Source organism: Neomonachus schauinslandi, chromosome 3, assembly GCF_002201575.2.
Source record: "Neomonachus schauinslandi chromosome 3, ASM220157v2, whole genome shotgun sequence".
In the NCBI taxonomy this organism is placed as follows: Eukaryota; Metazoa; Chordata; class Mammalia; order Carnivora; family Phocidae; genus Neomonachus; species Neomonachus schauinslandi.
This window is the reverse complement of record NC_058405.1, coordinates 31,371,601-31,395,794: the sequence shown is the minus strand read 5'-3', so window position 1 is coordinate 31,395,794 and position 24,194 is coordinate 31,371,601. Positions and strand designations below refer to the sequence as shown.

At 39.3% G+C, this 24,194-nt stretch overlaps 1 protein-coding gene across 4 annotated transcripts in view; it reads left to right on the top strand.

The window, feature by feature from the left end:
• LMO7 (LIM domain 7) overlaps positions 1 to 24,194 on the top strand; it is a 93,758-nt gene that overhangs the window by 29,987 nt on the left and 39,577 nt on the right. For 2 of the 4 annotated variants that reach the window (XM_044913154.1, XM_044913155.1), the window contains 7 exons: positions 4,916 to 4,946; positions 5,739 to 5,852; positions 10,010 to 10,208; positions 13,574 to 13,826; positions 14,762 to 15,040; positions 16,597 to 17,316; positions 18,286 to 18,315. In XM_044913154.1, the coding sequence (XP_044769089.1) occupies positions 4,916 to 4,946; positions 5,739 to 5,852; positions 10,010 to 10,208; positions 13,574 to 13,826; positions 14,762 to 15,040; positions 16,597 to 17,316; positions 18,286 to 18,315 (1,626 nt within the window). Of the gene's footprint in view, positions 1 to 4,915; positions 4,947 to 5,738; positions 5,853 to 10,009; positions 10,209 to 13,573; positions 13,827 to 14,761; positions 15,041 to 16,596; positions 17,317 to 18,285; positions 18,316 to 24,194 lie in introns of those variants that run through there. The other 2 variants (XM_044913157.1, XM_044913156.1) reach the window with 2 other exon arrangements.

Here is a 24,194-nt window from a genome sequence, read left to right as displayed (position 1 = left end):
CCTGATTTGGTGAAAAATCCTCTCCGTCTCTTGGTCCTATGTCTGCTGGACTGGCTCTGTGAGTGGCTTTAAGTAACTTCTACATAAACGCATTGAGTTCAGGCCTGTGGCTGACTCCAGAGATACAACCGTGAGTCAGGCATGCTCCAGTGCTCTGCAGTCTACCAGAAGAGATGATGGGAAAGCCTGTGGTGGGCGGGCCCATGCATGTGGGCCGGGGTTAACTCTTCGGATAAACAGAAGGTATTTGGAAATACTTTTGATGAAGTCCTAGAACACAGCTGGCTGCCCCAAGCCATAATAAAATTATAATCTCATCCTTTGTTCCCAAACTATGCTATCAGATATTGATTGGGGAGATAGATTTTGGCCATGTAGGCACTTTTTTTTTTTTTTTTCCTGTGATTTTGAGCATTTGGACAATTTGAGGGTTGGCCAAGGGAGTTTCTGTTAGAAAGAGGACGGATGAGGAGGGCTGGCTTGATGCCAATATAGCTGTTTGGCCAGTGATAGTAATACCACAGCAGTTTGCCTTGCTCTTTGACCTTATTCTAGAAATATTTTCTTGTTCAAAGCTTTCCATGGCAAGAGGGCAAAGAAAACATAACATGAGAGTGTCTTGGATTGTGCTTCCCAGAAATGTCTCTTCCAGGGAAAGACGTTACGTGTGGTGAAACTGGACTGTCCTCTGGCCATTTCTCTTCCCCCACACTGTTTGGTTGACATGGGTAATTGGAGGATAGTTTTGAAGTATCTCCTTGACAGATCTGCTTCAGTTAAGCGCTTCTTAAATTTCTCATGTAAGCCCAGCAAGACTGGTACGTCGTTCCTAGGTGAGACTACGAGACTTCAATACATGACCGAGTTCTCAGGGCTAGTCAAAGTGGAGCCAGAACTTGCCCCCAGAGGTGGGACCCCAGAGCCTGCCCCCTTAGCAAAGCTGGCTCTTCATGGAAGAACCTGGCATGGGGATCTCTGGAAGAGAGCTAGAACATCCATGTGGATTTTACTTCCCTTTGCTTAAAGGTGGTCCTCTTGATTGATGATACACACTAGTATTTTAAAATAGCTTCAGATAAAGAAAGGAGGAATCAGACCTAGAGCTTCCTGGTTAGAAATATACCAGAAGCTATTAGGATAAGGTAGTTACAGATGGATGTGTTCGCTGATGGGCTCACTTGAGAGTTTGTGCCTCTTTTCTTCCTGACCTCTGGCAGAAGGTTCCGAGGTCTGTGATGGGAATATGTTTTCTGGCCCTTTGTCGGGTTGTGAAGAAATTACCGAAGCTATTTCATTAACAGTGGAAGATTATATCTATGTTACACTTGTGATTTCTTTGAATATTAAATGCAATGTTCAAAAATTAATGTATGAGAAGGCTGGCAACGTATACAATGGAGTAATTTTTTGAAACTATTAATGTTTCATCTCTATCCCTTTTTATGGTGAATTTGGGTTTCAAGGAAGGTTTAGATTCTTTGGCTTTTGTCTTTCCAAGCTCTGCTGGGAAGCTTTTCATTGCAGAGACTAGCACTTCATCTTTGTACTTAGCACTCTGAAGTTGGTCTTTTTGTTTTTGAACCTCTGCCTTTTTTTGACTTATTGATGTACAATTGTAAAGAATTCCCTTTTGTTGCAATTTTAAAGATAGTATTTTAAGAAAGAAGCCCCATTATGGGTATCAATACAATTTGAGTCAATTGGATATGTTTTAAGCAAGCTAGCGCAATTTAACTGTTGTTTGAGATCGTGAATATTTATTAGGAATCTCCTGAGCTTTTATCATTTTAGGCTTTCTCTTGCTAACTTACATTTCTGTAAGCTAAATAAATATATTCAGTCAATATTTAAGTGCATCTGTGTACCATGCACTGTGCTAGGCATTGTTAATAAAATATTATGTGGTTGCCAGGTGGTAGACCTGTCTTAAGACACCGGGGATATGGCAATAAACAAAACCACAAAAATCCTTTTGGATTCTGGTGGAGGAGAGTCATGATGAATACATGAAGTAGATGGTTAGAAGTACAAAAATAAAGCAGAGATGAGAGATAGGGAGTGTCAGACAGGCTGCTTGCAATTTTAAATATTTGGGTCCAGCATGGCTTCACAAGGAAGCATTTGTGTGCAGCGTGGTGAATAAGTGGGCCCTACCCTCACATCGCTTCTAGTCTAGCGATGACTGCTTCTTGATGAGTACTTACCATGAGGCTAGGGATTCTGCTAAGTGCCTGTGGACATTTTCTCCTAATCTACTAAACTGGGGAGCATTGTCCCCAGTTTCATCAGAAGGAAACGGAAGTTTTTGAGAGTCAAACTGCTCGGATGAACATAGTTAGCAGGATCCAGATCTGACCTGAAGCACATGCTCTTAAACATGGCCTTCTAGCTTGTTCACTCTTGAAATGTTTATGGAGGAGTTAGCCAACGTTGTAGATTGGGGTGCCTTATTTTTGGTTCTGTTGTGTTGGGCAGTAACTTGGTTGGCTCATGGAAAGTCGGTGTTAGCATGAGCTTCCCCTCAAGCCTGTTCTATTTAAAAGGCTTTGGGTTGGGCCCAGTGGCCACAGAAGGCAAAGAAGCCACACGATTACGGACTTCATCCAGTGAGATGTATTTGTTATGTGTCAGAGAGTGGCCTCTATTGACTCTAGCAAATCATTTACTACTTGAATTCCTGGCACTGCATTTCAGTGATAGGATACTAATTTGGCTGGCCTACGTATCACTGGGTTCAAGAACACATCATAAATGCTCATACTTAGAAGGGAACGTAAAGTGCATGAAAGGTTACAGTGCCAAAGTTACTGCTTATTGTGTTTATTACAGAATAGACCGTACCTTGTATTTATAGTGATTGCTTTATCGTAATAAAAAGTAAATGGCAAAGGAGTGTGTTGGAATGTGGATGTGGAAAGGAGGTCAGGGGTTCAAGAGCACTCTTGTTCTTTTGCCCTCAGTATGCTTACGATAACATTCCACTCAAATCATCCCACTTTCAGTGGAATGGCAATTTTCAGCAGTCTGTCCTTTGCATTGAGTATTTATGGTTCTTTTGTGCTTTGGCTAATTTAATTTCTGTGGTGTGTGTGTTGATCATTCTTCTAAAAAGAAGCTATTTTTACAACCCTGTGTGTTATTTTTTTATGGTCAGTTTTTAGTAATCACCCTCCATTAACTACTTCCAGAATTAAATGTTGATTTTTATAAGGTGATTTTCTTTTACTTAGGAGATAAGCTATGATTTGAGCACTTAGGCTGTACAGTTTATTCTTTTAATTTACTTTTTTGAAGTATAATATACGTATATAAAAGGATATACATTATGTGTACAATCCAAAGACTTCAGAGACAGAACACACTTGGATAGCCAGCTTCCAGATCAAAATAAAGAGAAATATCAGTGTCCCCCTCCTTTTCCTAATCCTTCCACCATCCTTCCCCACAAGGGTAACCATTCTTTTAGCATCATATCTTTGTTTTTGTACTTCCTATGAATGAAAATGACAATCTGTACTGCTTGTGTTTGACTGCTTTTGCTTCTCGTTGCTAGACTGAGTCATATGGTTACATGCAGTTGTGGATTGCTCATTCTTGTGGCCATATAATATTTCATTGTCGGTATTCCGTAATTTATCCATTCTATTGTTAAAGACATATGTGCAGCCGCCAGATTATTCTATTATGAAAGGTGCTTCCATGATCCTTCTCATATATGACTTTTGGTGAATATACGTAAGCATTTCTATTGGGTATATACCTGGATTTGGAATTCCTGGGTTCTAGAATACACATATACTCAGCTTTTATAGTTATTACCAAATGGATTAAAAGTTAAAGTCGTTGCACCAATTTACATTTCCACAGTAGTGTGAGAACTTGTGGATTTTATTTTTGTCCTCTTTTGGGGTAGGTAGGAGGTACATGTTGTTCTAAGGTCCATTTCCCTTCATGCTTGTTTTATAGAAAGGAATGGCCGTAGCCGTCCCACTGATTCTTTGAAAGTTAACTTAAATGTTTGTGTGCTCATTCTCTCCCCTTTTTCCTTTCTATATACAGGTCTTATATGTTAGATATGTATTTTATGTCTCTCCTATGTACACATGACATAGATATATATACATTTTATCTGGAAAATATACCACTTACAGACTTTTAAGCTAGAAAGCCACCTTAGAGGTCACCTGGTTCTGGTTTCTCCAGTCTCTGAATTAGCAACGATCTTGCTTCAGTGTGTCTGATGACAGGAAGCACGTGAGTTTAGGGTGACCCCTTGTTAAATAACTGATGTTGCTTCTTCAACACGGTGGTGACATCTGCCTCCTTTTAACTTCTTCCACAAATATCATGCCCTTTCACAGGTAAGGGGGGAAAACTCACGATTCTTGTGACAGAGTGAAATCTCTTCAGGCAGAGATTCGTGGCCATTTTTAAAACTGTAGTTCTCAATATCTGCAGGACCTTGATCTCTGAGCGTTTTGCTCGGAGGAACTTGGGTGAAAAACCCATGGATGATGGAAAAGAAAACTCCATGCAAAACTTCCCCCTGCTCTTTAAGGTTTTTGTTTTTTCTTGATTTTTGTGCCATGAAGCACACTGACCTGCCCCACTTTTGAGTGGGTTTAAACACTGTTTAAAATGAAAATACAAAAAATGCAAATAGTTAATTAAAAAAAATCAGACTGTAATAAAAAAATGAGAAAAAGAAACTTGCTTTTTATAGAAAATGGACCATTCTAATTCATGAAATCATTGAATATGGAAAAATTCTGATGGATAATATGCAGTCTGAGGTTTTTGAATGTCCAGGTGGTATTAATATTCATAGAACGTTAGAATAGAAATGAGATTTTTCTACTTAATAATTTAAGGCTCATAGATATTACTTAATAGGCATTTTCTTTTTTCTTTACAGGCAAGAAGAGACTGATAGGAGAGTGAAAAATGTAAGCTATATTTAAGGGAACATTATTAATGGGTTTTTACTTACATGTTCTGTAATAAGGCAGTGGGATCTAAAAATATCTGATATACTGTGAATCCTTTTTCTAATGGAATTATTGTCAGTAGCCAACCATTCAGGGGCTCAAAGTATGTTTAAATAAAGTTAAACTATATATTCTCTGATGTCAGGGTATAAGAGGGGAGGTGAAATCTGGGGGGGGGGGGCTTCTTATACGTAAGGTGGGAAAGGCAAGTGAACGTGCTTCAAGTCCTTTAGAAGAGTACATCAAACCACCAGATCAGACTTTAAAGAAAAACACTGAATGTTTAAGAACGCTGGGTAATTGCTCAATGCAGACTTACATGCCTAACATTCTGCACGTTAGAAGAATTTCTAAAAGTGGGACAGCTTTATTTGAAAGAAAAATACAAGAGAACCCTATTAAGGAAGCTGAGAATTACTGATTCTAAGGGTTCAGTCTGTAAGTTTGTTGGAAAAATTGATTGCTTTAAAAGTTTAATTTGCTTTCTTCATAAATGTTTTCCTTTACATGTACCAGCAGAGTATCCAAATCCCTGTTGGGATCTGAGCTTTTGGTCTGAGAATGTGCTCAGAGACAGAAATCTAAGAATAATTAACATTTTTAATGACCCATCTCCTTCACATAATGTAAAAGAAACTCCACTTTTCAACTTAGATAGATATGTTCTCTTCTGTCTAGAGTGCTCACCTGCATTCGGACTTGCAGTTAGTTACTAAATAGACTGATGTTGTTTTTGTGGAATTTTTCAAGGTTTTGATAACACTGTACTGGTTGGGAAGAAAAGCACAAAGTAACCCATACTATAATGGACCCTATCTTAATTTGAAAGCCTTTGAGAATCTTTTAGGACAAGCTCTGACTAAGGTAAGGAAACCACATCTGGATGAGATGACTACTGTTCCTAACACTACCACTTTCTCCTCCTTTCCCCCACCTCCTGTATTCCTTTCCTTCCACTTCTCCTCTTCCTTCTTCCCCTCTTCCAACAAATATGGCAGTTCCTATTATCTTTGCTTCACTCTAGATTGTGCTGGGTAGAAAGGGTTGTTATTTATATGCTGCCTTTATATGCCCCCACCAAGGAGTGAGTGAGTCTAGGTATTTATTTCTTAATTTTAAGTAATTCAATGACCTACTCATTTGCTTCCTTTCTAAGGCACTTGATATAACTTAACTCTTTCTATAGTAGAAACTCAACCTGTAGTAGAGAGTGCTTTGGACTATTACTGTGTGTGGAAGTTACTCAGTTTCTCTGTCTTAATATCCTGTCATGGGTCGTTACCTCTCTAATGCCCATACTCCAATTTCCCCATGATTCTGCCATATTGCTTCTACTTCCTAGAGTGCAGTAAATGCTGTTACATGAAACGTGCTAAGGGGTTTAAATTAGAATCTTTTGTTTCAGACACATTTCTAGTCCTTTATATCTTGGAGTCTATGTTGAAGCTTTTGAATGCTTAAGGATTGTTTGAGTGCCAGGGCTGACCATAGTTGTATCAGATTTTCATTTATAAGATCCAAATGGGAAAATTAACTTTTTTTAGGGGGATATTTACCCAGGGGAATTTGCAGTGCTCAGAAGAAAATAGGTAGCTAAAATAATATGCTATCATCTAATTAATTGTAGTTGCTCCATGGATTTTTATGATGATTAAATGACACTGAGAAGGTATTTAACATTAGTCTCTGGCACATTGTAAGGATGTAATAAATGTTAGTTACCATGATTGGAAGATAGAAATTTTAGGTTAGGATGAAAATGAGCACCTTGCCTCACATCTGCTCTGATCTTCAAATACTTTTGCCTGAGCCCAGCCACATACATCATAGAAAGATGAGATTATAGAGCTTAGAAGGTTAAGGTATTCCTTCTTGATTTTTATTGTTTTTGAATTGTAGAGAGTTGATGGTACTTCACTCAAATTTCTTGAAAGAGTTAATTCAGGTTATAGAGTTATCCCGCACAAGCGTTGTTCTAGATGTTGGGAGAACACTCACAAAAGGCCCATCCTCCTAGAGCACCACTGTCTGATGGAGACCGATGAACAAATTGGTCACTGCAGTGGGAGAGGATAAGGCTGTGACGGATGAATGGGCAGGTGGCTTGGGACATGAGCAGAACCTCACCTTACAGTTATGTCAGCTAAGAAAACTTCTAGTTAAAAATAATATGGGGGGCGCCTGGGTGGCTCAGTTGGTTAAGTGACTGCCTTCGGCTCAGGTCATGATCCTGGAGTCCCAGGATCGAGTCCCGCATCAGGCTCCCTGCTCGGCGGGGAGTCTGCTTCTCCCTCTGACCCTCCCCCCTCTCATGTGCTCTCTCTCATTCTCGCTCTCTCAAATAACTAAATAAATCTTAAAAAAAAAAAAATACGTGGTGGAGCGCCTGGGTGGCTCAGATGGTTAAACGACTGCCTTACGCTCAGGTCATGGTCCTGGAGTCCCGGGATCAAGTCCCGCATCGGGCTCCCTGCTTGGCGGGGAGTCTGCTTCTCCCTCTGACCCTCCTCCCTCTCATGCTCTCTCTCATTCTCGCTCTCTCAAATAAATAAATAAAATCTTTAAAAAATAATAATAATAATATGGGACTTTGGCTCCTGTATTAGTGCTCTCTTACAGCTTTTGGTTCTTTTTATGGCAGTCTGACTCAGGTTGAATAATCCTAGTAGAGTGTTTGTGCTGGGGAATGCTTTATTCAAAGCTGTTTCCTGTCCTCAGTGTCAAAAGCAGAGTAGGTAAAACATTTTGATAGATAAAACTACAGCTGTTTCCATTCCATTATTATGGAACGGGGATGGCTGTAAGAAGGGTGTAAATGTGTATGATCACTGTTTTGCATCTGCTCTATTAACAGTCACTGTGTTCAAGTGTTTCACACTGATATAGATGATGCTTAATGGCCAATCCAAAGTGTCGATTAAAAAACACACTTGGTAAGCTGTTGTACCTGAGTCATCATATGAACTGGAGGTGACTCATTTTAGGTGACCAGTCAGAGGGATCCTCATAAAAACCAGGTACCAGGGCCAGACTTGGGTTCTTTTATCACTGGAGTGGCCCAACATCAATAACTTGAACATTTTATGAGGTCAAAAATCATCTCACTCTGTGTCAAGGACTCTGAGCTTCAACAAGTACGTATCTAAGAAAACTGATGGATCTAAAGGTTTACTTAAAATTTCTAAAATCTTTTTCTGTTTTGAGAAGTATTTTGGCAGTATCAGCACTAGGCCCAGCTTCCCCATCTCCTTGGAAACGAGGTACAAGGTGTAGGTGCTTACGTTTTCACAGCAGGATGTCAACTCTAACACCGGGGTGTCTGGCATCTGATGTATATGAAATCTCACATAAATCCACTAGATCTTATGGGTGCTTCATATATTGGTCAGGGGGTTGAACCAAGAATCGACAGATCCAGTCTCAGCCAAAAGCATGCCCAGGACAGTTGTTAATTTGCTTTTTGCACATTCTTTTTTCAACTTTATCCATATGTTGAAAATGTTCATAATTGAAAATTGAAAGAATCATACAACAAATACCCAGATATGTGCCACCTGACTCAATTATTAAAATCTTCCCATACTGGCTTTACATGTCTATCCATTCATCTGTTTTTACTTAATCATTTCAAGGTAAATTACAGATCTCTCACCTCTAAAAGCTCAGCATGCATCTCTTAGGAGTAAAAATATTCTTCCATATAGCTACAATGTCTATTATACTGAAGGAAATTAATAAATGTTCCCTACCCCCAAATAACAAGTCCGTATTCAAAATTTCCCAGCTGTCTCCCAACTTTCTTTCATGGCTTATTTCATCTGAATTCTGATTTAATCGAGATTCACATATTACATCTGGGTGTTAGGAGTTCCTACATTCTTCAAACTGTCTCTGTAGTTTGCTCATCTGCAGCTAGAATTTCTGATTTGTACACTAATGACAAAATCACCTTCACTGTAGGAAAAAGTCACTAGGTATTCTTTGATTACTATATATTGGGACTATGCTAAGGACTTTATAATTTTATTGATACTCTCATTGTAAAAAGTCCAGTTTTATTTTGCTATTAACATTTTCATAGAGAAATGTTATTCAAAATAATGCTTATATATATACATATATATGTATATCTATCTATCTATCTATCTATCTATATTTTTTAAGATTTTACTTTTAAATGATCTCTGCACCCAACATGGGGCTCAAACTCACAACCCTAAAATCAAGAGTCACATACTCTGCTGACTGAGCCAGCCAGGCACCCCCAAAATTATGCTTTTAAATTAAGTTCTATATAATTTACAAACCTATGGCTAATCACATTTGTCATCTGTTTATGTATCTCTTACATGAGCCAAACAAATACTTATTTAGGTTCAGGGAAATTAAATTTTGAATGCCCACGAGCAAGTCTGCTTTTCTTGGCAGATCTAGGTTTTTCATAATCAATGAAAATGAGTGAATTCTGTGGTGTATGCCTGCTGCCCTTGCCCTTCTTTCTGTTTTTAAAAGTTTTTTGTTAAGAATCCATAACACTTACAGTGACTTTATTATAAACCCTCCAAATATTTCCTGGAGGTAGGCTGACTATAATCTTATTAACGTATCTCCTTTTGGATATCGAAATTAAGGTTGGCTTTTTGCTTTGACTCCTTTCATGTTTATTGCCAGATAACTGTAAGTAATCATTGATTTTAGCACTTGAATGTATTATTAGCTTTTCTTCTATTAAAATGTTCCCCCATTATTTTTAAATAAACTGTATACTCTTTTATTAAATAATATTGAATACCTCGTTTTTTAAAAAATACCTCCTTATTGTTATATAGGTGCCAAGTATTGTGGGAAAACATTTACAGATTTATACTCTGATTTTTGCCAGATTCTCTTTTTACGTTACACAGAGAAATCTCATTGCCTCCCCTATCACATATAGCACAACTTGAGCTCTGTGTTAAACAAGTAATGACCGATTATATTTTTGGAAGTTTATGGTAACTTCTTAAAAACTTTTCCTTTAGGCTCTTGAAGACTCCAGCTGTCTGAAAAGGAGTGGCAGGGACAGTGGTTACGGTGATCTCTGGTGTACTGAACGTGGAGAATTTCCTACTTCTTCGGGCAACCACAAGCGAGAAGATTCCTTTGAAAGCTTGGACTCTTTGGGGTCTAGGTCATTCACAAGCTGCTGCTGCGATAATATTTTGAGAGGCGGACGTGAGGGTGAGTTGCATTTTTGACTGTCAGTTTATTTTTTATTTATTTGTATGTTAAGAGAAAGTTGGGAATGGTAGAGAGGAGAAAAATGGAGCAAAAACTATTGGGGCAAAAATTTTACAAAGATGTGGATTTTTCATAGAGACTAGAATATTGGGGGTTTCTTTTTCCTTTCTCTTTTTCTTTTCCTTTTTCTTTCTCATTCCTTCCTCACTGTATCACCACTAGAATGGTAATAGTTTCACTTTTTTTTGTTTATCCTTCCATGTTTAGAGGAGAGCGGGGAGACCATTAACTGTGACCTGTTCAATCAGTGATAATCTATCCTAATTCTCTTCTCTCCAGATTCAAGTTTAATAATCTGTGCTCTGAGGCCTATTCACTGATATATCTACACATAAAAAAGAAAGATTCTATAAAAGTCTGTTCTAGTTCCTGAATAATCTTCTCCCCAAAAGATAAAAAATTTCTCTTAAGGAAAAGCAAGAAAAATATTTCTATAATTCTCTCCCCAAAAATGATTGATACCTATCATGATAGAATATTAGGCTAAACTTTGATAATTCAAATAGCCATACCAGCATGGTGTTAGAAAACCTCTTTTGCCTCTATTAGTCCAGAGCAAATCCAGGACAGAGTGAGGAAAGAACAGGTAAATGAAAGTTACCCTGTTATGAGAGGACCCTTCTTTCAAATCCTAATATTATGGTCAAATCGGTTATTTAAATGCATGTCTTCTTCCAATGGCTATTGGGTGATGTCAGAAATTTCTGACTATATACTTCTAACAATTCAAATTTGGATAGACTGAAACCACCAGTAAATTTCTCTGCTTCTACCATCAACATGAAAACATTGAGAGTTCTGGTCATGAATTTGTGCTAGATTGTTAGGGATTTTACTTTGCTGGTTATATGGATAATTACTTTTAAATTTTTACTAGTTTTTCTTAAGGTTCTTATTATAAAACGTTTAAAACCTCAGCAAAATTGAAAGAAATTTACAGTGAAGACCCATGTTCCCACCACCTAGTTCTACCATGACATTGTACTGTGCTTGCTTTATGACATATTTACCCCTTTCTCTATACATTAATTTTACATCTTGTTTTTCCGAGGTATCTCAGAGTACGTTACACTTGTCCTAAATACTCAGCATACGGTGATCAACAGTCTTGATTGTTGTCCTGATGTAAATTTACATAAAAGCAATGTACAATGAATTTGGTTTTGAGAAAGAAAGTTAATCAACAAATTAAGTATAACCAACCCCCAAATTCTTAGGTTTTTGAGTAGTAGTGACATTTGAAATAAAAAAGAAAAGTGAATAGCTATCTAAGAGTTAACCTTTTATATTTACTGCTGCATTTGTTGGTTGTCTGCTCTCGAGTGTGACATTTTCATAGCCCAGATGACCAGTACAGATTCAAGGAAATAAATCTGAGTTTATAATTGATCTGAGTGATTAAAGCTGTAAAAGCAGAGGCTGAAATTCCCAATGCACTATATTGGTTTGTCCTGACTGGATAACCTAAAACATGCAATGTTTAAATTTATATCCAGCCAATAGAGAATAACAGGGACAAAGACTGAAGCCTTGTGGAAATAGGCAGACTTCCGGCGCTTCCCGTATGGTGGCCCGTGGTGTGAAATGAAAGTCCTCTCCTTAGATACTTGCTGGAGTGGATGCCTGGTACATGTGACAGAAAGCAGAAGGCCACTGTCACATATCTGCTTCCTGATAGTGGGGAAGGAGCTGCAGAGCTTGTTTGAAGAGGGCGGAAGTGAAGACTTAGTCCTTACGACTGAGGAAGAGAAGAAAAGCCCACGGGCTGTCCAGATGATCAAACTTTTGTAATCAGTGTGATGAAACTCTGCTACCTACTGGGTTGTAATTCCAAACTGATCACCACCGTTAGGATAATATTTTTAGGTTAACAGCATTGCAAAGTCAAGTTCCTTGGTTTTATATAAAACCCCTGACCCTATCAAGAGTATCTGCCTACTCTGTAGAGAACTCCACTGGACTCAAAAATAAAAATAATTTAAGTTTAAAAAATTCCAACGTAGAACAATCTCCCTGTGTGTTTAAAATTTCACAGGTACACATTTTGGCAAGAATCTTTAAGACCTTTCTTATTTGCAAAAAAAAAAAATGTAATTAAGAGGTGGTAAAAATGAAGCACCAGATTATTGACTATTAACCCTCCTGGTCATAGCGGCCACTTCCTCCCTTTCTGCCTTTTCTCCCTTATCCTGTTCCAGTCTCCTGGTCTCACAGGGGTGTGTTCAAACGCTTCCTGTAGGCTGTTCTCAGTGTTATTGACTGGATTTCTGGCGAGCAGGAGGGAGGAGACCAGACCGCCTCCAGTGCAGGTTAACCCTATAGGTGTTCTGGGTGCCGAAGGCTGCCGCTCAGGTCCTCAGGTACAGAGCACGGCCATGCTCCCAGAGAGTGCAGGTGGGAAGCAAGCAACACTTGGACACTTTCTTTACAGATACACAGAGGCAGGAAGAAAAGAAGGTCAGAGAAGGGAGACAACTCAGCTTGGATCTGTAGTAGTATTTTGTAGTCTCTTTTCTTCCTGTGTCTTTAAAAAGAGCAGACTTATTATTTTATGAAAACAGATCAGTATTTGTATCTATCTGACCTTGAGGTGTATCAAAGTGCATTCTTTTGAATTTGTATTTGAATGATTTGGGATCAAACACAAGGTTCCCAGTATTTCCACGGCCACCCTCAGAAAAAGCCTTGAGTTGTGTGTGTTCATTTAGGAATGAGAGTTGATATTCCTTTGGACCAAATGATTTCTGAAGTCCCAATCTCCTCTCTGATGTGTGACTCTTGCTTGTAGGGCTCTCCCAAGGATCTGGCCAACCCATCTGTGATATTGTGCTTTCTGCTACTCTTTCCATGTTCTCCCTTATCTCTTGCCTCACAGAAATTTGAGACAACGGCGTGCTTTATTTTAAATTACAGACTTTCCCTTGAGTGACTCTTTGATTGCTCACTCTTTTTGGTGTCTTTGACTCGATCGCTGCATTTTACTCATATGTGTTCCATCAGTGCATTTTATGTAAAGTCACAGGGGCAAGAAAGATTGGGAAGAAAAGGAATTCAGTGGTTAATGTGGACTTTATTTGCTCAGAATGTACAACAGTAAAAGAATGTAGCGCATGCGCCTCCAGTATGCAAAGCAAGTTCCTCCTAATGGATCTTATCACAACTTCATGACAAATTTCTAAAAATATTCCCCAGAGTTAGCAGAAGAGCCCTGGGTTTCCAAGGGAAAGACAAAGCAGGCATGCTGTGTGGGTTCAGTTAGACAAATGATCTGGAGAGTAAAGCAAATTCTCTTGCTTTTTTTATAGGTTGTGAAAGTGACACAGATTCTGAATTTACATCCAAAATGCAGGATTATAATAAAGATGATATGTCCTATCGAAGGATTTCGGCCATTGAACCAAAATCTGCTTTACCGTTCAATCGTTTTTTGCCCAATAAAAGTAGACAGCCATCCTATGTGCCGGCGCCATTGCGGAAGAAAAAGCCTGACAAAAATGAGGATAACAGAAGAAGTTGGGCCAGCCCGGTCTATCCAGAAGCAGATGGAACATTTCCAAGGTACTGGGATGCGAGCTGATGATGAGTTTTAAAATTCAGTATGCTTTGTGAATTTGCTGGGATTTTAAATATGGGAAAAGGAATGGTTCTTAAAATGTATTTCATAGATAATAAATTTCACTAATGAAAATATTTTTTTTTTTTACCTATATCTTTAGTCATGCATATCCTGACGATATTTCTTCCATTTTAGAGTGTCAGCCTAGGATATGCCGGTTCTTTTTTTAGATGCATGCCTTTCGCCTATTGACATCTTACAGCTTATTGGATGACTTCTGTTGTTCATTGTGGAGCTGTTATTTTCTTCCATTTTTTTCCCCCTGTCTTGAGTGATCTCAGTGGACACACAGAGAATCCTATAATTTCACATCAAATTAGCAGAGCAGAGTGGGATTTGTCAAATTCAGCTTGCTGTCAGAAGGAGGTGTATGGTTCTGAAAGTGGTTCGGACTCCGAGGATGAACGAAGGTTGCCTGATATAGTTTTGGATGACTTAGCCAACCGTAGATTCCAAGTGAAAAAGAGGCCCGAGTGTTTCATCTCGAAAACCACCTCTCGTAGCTCTTGCTCACAAAGGTTTCCTCCTGCTGACCCATTAGCCACTGGGCTGTATGAATTGACGAGGTCAGAAAAATTCTCCTAGATCAGAATGTCTGTGATGTTGATTTTAATACTTAACACCCCAGATTGTTTGCAGTTTGTCTCTTTTTAACACATCTTATAATTACCTTTGGCCCTTGTGTATCAAGCTATTCTCTAATTAAAATGAGATGCTGTTATAATGCCTTAACTTTGTTCTAGGAACTATAATGATGAGAGTGGCAACTAATTTGTCTCATCCAGTGGTATAAACTCTGTGAGCCAGAGAGCATGCCTTTTTGTTCTGTGTCACAAATTGTCATTCAGTATCTTAACCGGTTGGATGTTTTGAACAGTAACGAGAGGAGGACTTGGGGCACAAATGTGGAGAACTGGCCAAGAGTACAAGAAACTTCAAATTCCTCTTGTTACTTGGAAGAGGAAGAAGAAAAGACAAGTATGCCCAACACTGTAAAGGATGATCTATACGTGCGAAAGCTAAGTCCAATCATGCCAAACCCAGGGAATGCTTTTGATCAGTTTCTTCCCAAATGTTGGATCCCAGAAGACGTGAACTGGAAAAGAATAAAAAGGGAAACTTACAAACCATGGTATAAAGAATTTCAGGGATTCAGGTTTGTCTCTGTGCATGTTTCTGTTGTTCTAGTGTTCATTCGGCACCCTGGCTAGGTGCATTCCGTGTGTGCTTCTTATGAGAGAGAAAGAGAAATTTTCTCTTCAATACCTATAGAACCTCTATAACTGCAGAAAATAATGCTGCTTAAATTTAAACCTTAGGATCTGGATCTTAGGAAGCCTTCTGCGTGACAGGATTTTCAGTGGTTGTAGTTTTCTCCAACTTTCTCCTTCCCTCCCTCCTTTCTCTGCATTGCTCTACAGTAGGAGGACTTCAGATTCGGAGGATGAGGATTTGGGCTCTGACAGAAGCTCCTCCATTTTTAGTAGAATCCAAAAAGCAAAGCATAGGCTAGACAGCAACTGCCAAAGACGTTCACTCCTGCTGGAATTGGCTCCCAAAGGGGCCAGGAACTCCCGGGACACGCAAGCAGCCAGGAGAAGCCGCGGTGCCGCGGATGAGCCCAGGTGTACCTGTGTGCATGAGCCTGCCCGCTTTGAGTCTGGCCGGGGACACCCGGGCCAGCGGCTGCTGCTTTGTTAATCTCTGACCATGATGCGCTGGATCTTGAAACCTCGTTCGTAATATTTAGTGCAAAAGCTTCTACTGTATAACGTATTGCTTTCTGTGGGAGCAGATAAGCTTGGAAGTCTATAAAATTAAATATTTGTCAGTGCAGTGATGTACAAGATAGTACACAGTTATGGGGGGCAGAGTCAGGTCTTTGGGAAAACTATTTCTAAAAAGCTTTTGCAAAAGTTGACCTTAATTTAGGGTTGTGTTCTGTGTGGAGATGTGGAGAAAGGAAATAACTTTTATTTATTTATTTTTTAAGATTTTATTTGTTTATTTGACAGAGAGAGACACAGTGAGAGAGGGAACACAAGCAGGGGGAGTGGGAGAGGGAGAAGCAGGCTCCCTGCCGAGCAGGGAGCCTGATGCAGGGCTCGATCCCAGGACCCTGGGAGACCTGAGCCGAAGGCAGGCACTTAACGACTGAGCCACTCAGGTGCCCAGGAAATAACTTTTAGATAAACACCAGGGCATGCAAGTCTGATGGGAAAAGGCAAAGAAAAGATTCATCAGGGTCTTTTTGAAAGCTTCACAGCATTTTATTTTATTTTTTTAAATTCTGCTGACTACCTGATTGCATAAAGTGCTTGATGACCAACTCTCCAATCTCTGCAAGATCATTGCTGCTTCTTTGGGATGGGGACTACATCACCGTGGCTAACAGAATAAGGAAAGGGTGAAAGCAAGTGTGTGTACGACAGGGAGGGAGGTGTGCTCTGTCTACGTTCTAGCCTCATCAGTTGGCCTGGATGGTGCCCACCTTTCTTGAGAAGTACATTCTGCCTTTGCTTCTTTAAATGGTATCCAAGAAGGTCACAGGTGATGACATTAAAGGCTAGGCTTTCTTCCAAGCAAGAATCTCTCCCATGGTTCCCTAAAATAATTCACCCATGGTAACGGGCTAGTTGATCTGCTGCCTAATTACCTTTTCTACCTAAACTTAATAAGATTCTCCCTTCCTTTTTCTTTTCTGTGCTTCAGTCAGTTTTTATTACTTCAGGCACTCCAAACATACTCTGATGACATCTTGTCTTCTGAAACAAATATCAAAATTGATCCCACTGCCGGCCCAAGGCTCATAACACGCAGAAAGAATGTCTCTTCTGCACCAGGGTGTAAAAGAGATGACCTTGAGATGTCAACCCTAGATCCTGACTTAGAAAATGATGATTTCTTTGTCAGAAAGACTGGGGCTTTCCATGCAAATCCATATGTTCTCCGGGCTTTCGAAGACTTTAGAAGGTTTTCTGAGCAAGATGATCCTGTAGAGCGAGATATAATTCTGCAGTGTAGAGAAGGTGAACTTGTACTTCCAGATCTAGAAAAAGATGATATGATTGTTCGCCGAATTCCAGCGCCGAAGAAAGAGGTGCCTCTCTCAGGGGCCCCGGATAGATACCAACCAGTCCCTTTCCCTGAACCCTGGACTCTTCCTCCAGAAATTCAAGCAAAATTTCTCTGTGTACTTGAAAGGACATGCCCACCCAAAGAAAAAAGAAAAAGCTGTAGAGTATTAGTGCCTTCCTACAGGCAGAAGAAAGATGACATGTTGACTCGCAAGATCCAGTCTTGGCAGCTGGGGACGACTGTGCCTCCTGTCAGTTTCACCCCTGGTCCCTGCAGTGAGGCGGACCTCCGGAAGTGGGAGGCCATCCGGGAGGCCAGCAGACTTAGGCACAAGAAACGGCTGATGGTCGAGAGGTCAGAGTGTGTTTCTGCAAGGATTTTGCTTGTCATGGATGGTCTTGTATAACTTTTCTTGTGTGAGAAAGTGGCATTGTATCGCCCAACTCTGCATGTCACGAGCCATTTTGAAGCATCCTGTAAAAATGTATATTGTTGTGAGAAGCCTGTTGTGATTTCTTGGAAAAAAGTGCAATTCCATATTTGCACGTCTCTAAACTATTTGAGGCCTGTTTAAAAAGGTGTAGACACAAACCTTGCCTTTGGCCTCAAGGAAGACTATGGTACTATCTGCAACATGACGTTTCATGAAAATGTTTTCCAGTTACGTTTATAGACTGTATATTCTCATGTCCAGGCTTTTCTGAACCAGTCTGGCTGTAGTTTGGTTTTCTGTGTTTCCCATATTTTGGAGTATAGGATTTATGTGTAAACATTTCCCTTAAAATATGGCATTGCAAATTTCATTTAACTTAATTATGATTTTTGTTTTTGACCTAGGTTTCCTGGACTATCAATATGTGACTTTTTAAATTTATAGTTTAAAATTCAGTGCAAACTTTATTAAAATGCATGAATGTTATTTGCTGTCAGCTAAATTTTACTTGTATGTAATTATGGCCATTTTGATAATTGTCTGCATTTATGTGTTATGCAACTTGCCATTTTGATGTTCAGCTTGTTAAACTTTGGGATGGACAAATACAAGGCTGATTAAAATCAGTAGATCCAAATCTAACTTTTATTCCCGGCAACAGGAAGCTTTTTGTTATGGATTTGTTGGTTCAAGGTAAATTAGGAAACTCTTTATCTCGCTTAATTTGATTCCTTGAGATATGAGATCAATAGAAATTGAGACATTATCAAGAATGTGATAAAACCTTTTGAGATTTGTCCATCTCTAGTTAGAATCTTAAAGATATTGAACATTTAGAAAGTAACACAACTGAAAAGTGACTTTTAATTTTTGGTTTTCTGATTTCTTAGACTCTTTCAAAAGATTTATGGTGAGAATGGGTAAGTTTTTTAGTTCACAGTGGAGAAAAATCTCTGCATATTGTTTGTCCTTCGTGTAATATGTCACTGCACTTCTATCCTGGCATGTCACTAAATGGGGATGCTGTGTGCTGTGCATGTAATTTTTAAAAATGGGAAATTTTTTCTTAATTTTGCAACCTAATGGTAATATTTCTGTTTCCGAGTGTGCAGTGCATGAAGTGCTATATGACTGAAGTAGATTTTGTTTTTATTAGAAGTTTAAAATTCAGGTCTTTTTTTTTCCCCCTTTTCTTTTTTTCTTTTTTTTAACTTAAGGAGTTGATTAAAAGTAACACAATTACTTGCCTAAGATTAGGTATATTTAATTTAGTATTTGATTACTACATAGACTAACATTTTCACTTCTGGATGTTGAAGCCCAAATAAAGTTATTTTAGAAAATTTTAGAAAATCTATGATGGAAAAGGAATACTAACATTCACTTTGAAGTTGGAATTCATACAGTTGGTATTATCTATTTACTCCTAGTTTATGGGGCGCTTGCTTTCTTTCTTTCTTTATTTTAAAGATTTTATTTATTTATTTGACAGAGAGAGAGAAAGAGACAGCGAGAGCAGGAACACAAGCAGGGGGAGTGGGAGAAGGAGAAGCAGGCTTCCCGCTGAGCAAGGAGCCTGATGTGGGGCTCGATCCCAGGACCCTGAGATCATGACCTTAGCCAAAGGCAGATGCTCAACCAACTGAGCCACCCAGGCGTCCCTATGGGGAGCTTTTATTAGTTGGGATGAGGGATGACATTAGTCTTCCCTTAGTAGAATTTGGAAACATTTTCATGATTCCTGATTAGGGTAAAAAGTTATAGTATGGCTATGTCACAAAGCCAAAATCAGCTTCCCCAAACTGCAAAAATTAAAATCTTTTAAAATTTTCCGGAAATGTTTCCCATTTCTAGAGTAATGGAGAGTTAAAAGCAAATGCTACCATACTTTTACTTTTTACTGCACACTGTAGAATCATTCATTCCTAGTGCAGAATAACCAGGTGGCTACATCTTAGTATTTACCATCAGACTTTCTATGACTTTGTGAATCTAACTTCTAATAGTTTTTGAACAAGAAGAAAATTTAAGTATGTCAAATATTTTAATCTGCCTAAGCCTTAGTAACTACGGATCTTCCCCCACTGGGATTATGTCATCTCTAAGAATTTTTAGTTGTGATAGCATTGGATAATTTTTGAAGTGTAGAAACCTTGGAACTTACTAAAATTCTTATTTGAAGCAATATAACCATTCTAGGTGTCAAAATTGTAACTGAGTCAAGGGCAACTAATTGCAAGTACTTCTCAGCCACTGATTTAAAAAATCAGACTACCAGCATGCTTTCAGTGTGCCGTGCAAAGACACATTATTCCCTATCCAGCTCCTCAAGGGCTTAAAGCTTTCTCATTTGTGAGGGTGAATGAGGAACTTGTCAGCATGACGCTTAAGCATCTGCTCATCTCAGTTCATCACGGGAAAGCTAATTTAATGGATGAAAAATCTCTGCTGCTTTGAGCATTTTGAATGAAAACTTTCAGAATTTTCATCGCTAATAAGGCTTGATAATAGAAGCAGTTTGTTTTTCTTTTTTTTTTTTTTTAAAGATTTTATTTATTTATTTGAGAGAGAGAGACTGAGAGAGAGAGAGCATGAGAGGGGGGGAGGGTCGGGAGGGTCAGAGGGAGAAGCAGACTCCCTGCCGAGCAGGGAACCCGATGCTGGACTTGATCCCGGGACTCCAGGATCATGACCTGAGCCGAAGGCAGTCGCTTAACCAACTGAGCCACCCAGGTGCCCAGCAGTTTGTTTTTCTTAAAGAGGATACAAGTACATGGAGTACAGGTACTGGATGAGAATGTGAACACATACAGCTATTTCAGTGACTCCCCGTGTTTCTCTGTAGGGATGCCCTGTATGACTGGGCTAAGAAGAGAGAAGAGAAACCCAAATGCCAAGTTCAGAAAGCGAGGGATTTTTCTGGCTCTAGCTAGCAGCAGCAAATACCTTCTGTAGACTATTTCCAGACTGTTGCTTGCGTGGTACGCTGTTTGTTTTAAAGTTTGTCCCCCTTGCAGTGTAGTGCCAAGGTAACACAAATAAAGCAAGGTTATCTGTAAAATGAGATTGATGAATAATGCATGACTTGTCAGATAAAGGAAAGTAAAGCAAATATGTCTTCAGAAAACTAAAGTGTGTTTCATACCACTTGTCATCAAAACCTTTTATATGGGATTTTTTTTCTGTGTTCTATCAGTTACCAATGGTTTTCTTAAACTGCTTTGCTGCAATGAAAACAAAAAATTGGATTGAGTATAGGCATTTCATCTAGAACTTACTTCCTGTTTCTAGACATGTTCATATGACAGGAAACAAGTGATATTTCTTAATGATATTTCTTGGACATAATGTCCATTTTTTTTTTTTTTTTTTTTTAAAGATTTTATTTATTTATTTGAGAGAGCGAGAATGAGAGAGAGTACATGAGAGGGGGGAGGGTCAGAGAGAGAAGCAGGCTCCTCGCCGAGCAGGGAGCCCGATGCGGGACTCGATCCCGGGACTCCAGGATCATGACCTGAGCCGAAGGCAGTCGCTTAACCAACTGAGCCACCCAGGCGCCCCATAATGTCCATTTTTAAACTTAGAATACTTACCTGGAAAATCTTTATTGCTAACATCCTGTGATTGAAAAATGACTGCCTATAACATGAATGCTTTCCTTTTGGTTAAGGACCAGGTGAAAGAGAAATGCACATTACCTCTTAAAGACTTAGCTTGTTCATTTTGGGCTTGCTTTTTGTTGGCATTTAACATCTGTCACTCTGTTTATTTTTAATATGCTTTCTATGTGGCATTTTGTCAAGCGTGCTTTTGTGTTGCATGGATTTGTCTGTATGGTTCCATGACATTTGAAAATATGGTTATGATGCTTCTCGGCAGAAGCTGTGAATGGCAAAGTTGTTGTAAGGGTATGTAGATATAATTTGTAATAGGACTAAGCCATTTAGTCTACTGCCAGGATAAACAGGAAATGAAAACTGATTGAAGGTGAAATTTTAATCAAAGACAACTAAGAGATGTACATTTCATGTATGGGTTATGGCCAAAAGATTCTGTAGAACTGTAAGGACACCTAAGACAACAAAGAGGAAGGGCAAATAAAGTGGATGTGAGTGTCTGGGGATTTTGTCCCTAGGGAACATTCAGCAATGTCCATAGGCATTTCTGATTATTACACTGGGTGGGTTGGGGATGGGGGTTTTCTACTAGCCATCTGGTGCTTTTATATCCTGGGATGCTGCTAAATTGTCCTGCGAGACACAGGACAGCCTCCTACAATAAATAAATAATTTTATAGCCCCAAAATATCAATAGTGCTGCTATAGGGAAAACCCAATTTAGACTGTAAACCTATAAATGAAAAGTTTCTTATTTTACATTATCATCCTAGTTTGTAGTCACTCTAAAGCCTATTATCCAGGTTTTAGTACTGATTGTGCTTCAAAGAATTCCTACAGCACCTAACAGAAATATACTCAAAAGTGCATAAATGAGTATATCCCTATCTTCCTTTGAAAGTTCGGGACTCCGGGAACCCCAGAATTAGTATCATGGAATTTCTACCTGCTGTTTAAGGCAATCAGTGATTCTGTATTTAGGGCATTTTCTACATGTTGGTCCTTTCTGATCCCTTACTTCTTAGATATTACTTCTTAGACTTTCTCTAGTCTGTGAGGTAGACAGGTATGTATTTAGATGCATTATAGATACATGAAGAAAGAGACACAGATATTGCAGCATTCCCAAGGACATACAGCTAGTGAGTGGTAGAACCGGACGAGCGCATCTTTTAATGAGCTAATCCAGGTAGACCAGTTGGCAGTGTACCTGGCACACAGTAAGCCCTCAGGAGTTTAATGTTATGCTGGTAATTCTGATAAGGAAGGAAAGAATTCTTCATGATCTGGCTGAAAGACTTCTGTACTCAGAAAGTTCTAGATTTTATCAATGTGGCCTAGGGTGACCTCGCTAATCTGAAGCTGTTTTGGGAGTTCGTTTTCAAGAAATTCCATGCAGTCATGTTTTCCTTCATAAGAATAGTTGGTGTAAAGCACCGATAGTTATTAAAATACAATCGGTATAACCTTCCGCCTTTTCTTATAACAACACTTTCCTTGCTTAGAAGATGAGGACCTGAGGCGCAGAGAAGCTAAGTGATGTTAGGTTGGGGTGCAAATCGGTGGCATGGTCACCCCAGTGCTCAGTTCAGCTTGCATGGAATGTGCTCAGGCTTTCTTTAGGTAACTGTACACGCTCAGGAACATAGGGAACTCCCATTCCTGCCTGAAACAGGGATTAGTCTGCTCTGGACAGTGTTGGGCTCCCTTGGTTCACAGGTAGGAGGTTCAGTCCTGCTGGGTGCCAGGCTCTGTGCTCTTTTTTAGGGAGTCTGTTAAAGTCTGAGCACAAAAAAAGTCTTATTCTTTGAAGTTATAGCTTAATTTATATCTTCAAATTCACATAAATCAGGTTCATATATAGTCATACCTAGTTAGGTATGTATTTTTAACGATCCAGTGTATAATTTGATATATATTCCATGTGTAATTCCTTAATACTCTTTAATAAATCTTACAGAGCTTGCCTTATAAAACTTTGGGGAGGGATCCTGATTTATTATACACCCACTTTTTAAGAGACATTTCAAATTTATTTTGCTTGATTAAGTATGATAAAACATACCTCATTCTTGCCACAGGTGTTAAATGCATGTATCCTGTATGCTTTGTTATGTGTTAATGTGTTTTTCTCCAAACAACATGTGGACTTGTGAGGGAGATAAACTAAGCATGCACACACACACACACACACACACACACAGGAGAAAGGTATAACTAAAGCAGTAGAGGAGTGGAGAGAAAGGCCAGACCACTTTTGGTGTGGAAGAGGTAGGAATTATTATCAAAGTGGTAGAATATTCTCTAGATCAACACATTTATTAGCACCTACCATGGGCTGGGCACTCTTCTAGGCATAGGTGATATAGGAGCAGACAGAAAAAGATCCCTGCTTTGTAACCTTACAGGATGAGGCAGGTGAGGTGTACATAAACATTTCAAATGGCAATAAATGCTATGGGGAGAAATGCTGTGGGGAGAAAGGTGAGGGATAATGTGGCCAAGGGAGAGGTGCATTTACTCTTTTGTGTAGGGTGGTCAGGGTGGGAAACACTGAGGTAATGTTCAAGCAGATGACTGGAAGTGAGAGATAAGCCATATGGTTGGTTGAAGAGCCAGTAGAAGAGCAGGAGGTTGGGCACAAGCAAGGGAACCAGTTGGCTGGAGCAGTGTGAGTGAAGGGGGCACCATGATGGGAGATGAATGCAGAGAGGTGAGCAGGATCCAGGTAATGTCCTAGGTCTTGGAAGAACCTGCTTTTAATTCATGTGAAATGGAAAGAAACTGATGGGTGCAGTGTACAGGGATGTTACTATCTGAGTGTAGTTTTGAGAAGATCCCTCTGGCTGTGGTATTGAGCATGCACTTTTGGGTAAGAAGGGGTAGAAGCAGGAAGACTGATTATTGTAATAATCCAGGTGGGGGATATGATGGCTTGGATCAGGGTGGTAATGGTGGAGGTGGTGAGAAGTGGTTGTGTCCTAGTTATAATTAGACAGTAGACTGGCAGGATTTACTGATGGGACCAGTAATGATGTATAAGAAAAAAAGAGGCATCTGGGATGACTCCCAAGATTTTTGGCCTGTAATCTGAAGGATGGAGTTGAATTTCACTGATGAGTACATTGTGGGTGAGTAATCATGTTTTTGGTCTATGACAAGTCAAGTTTGAGTAGTCTGTT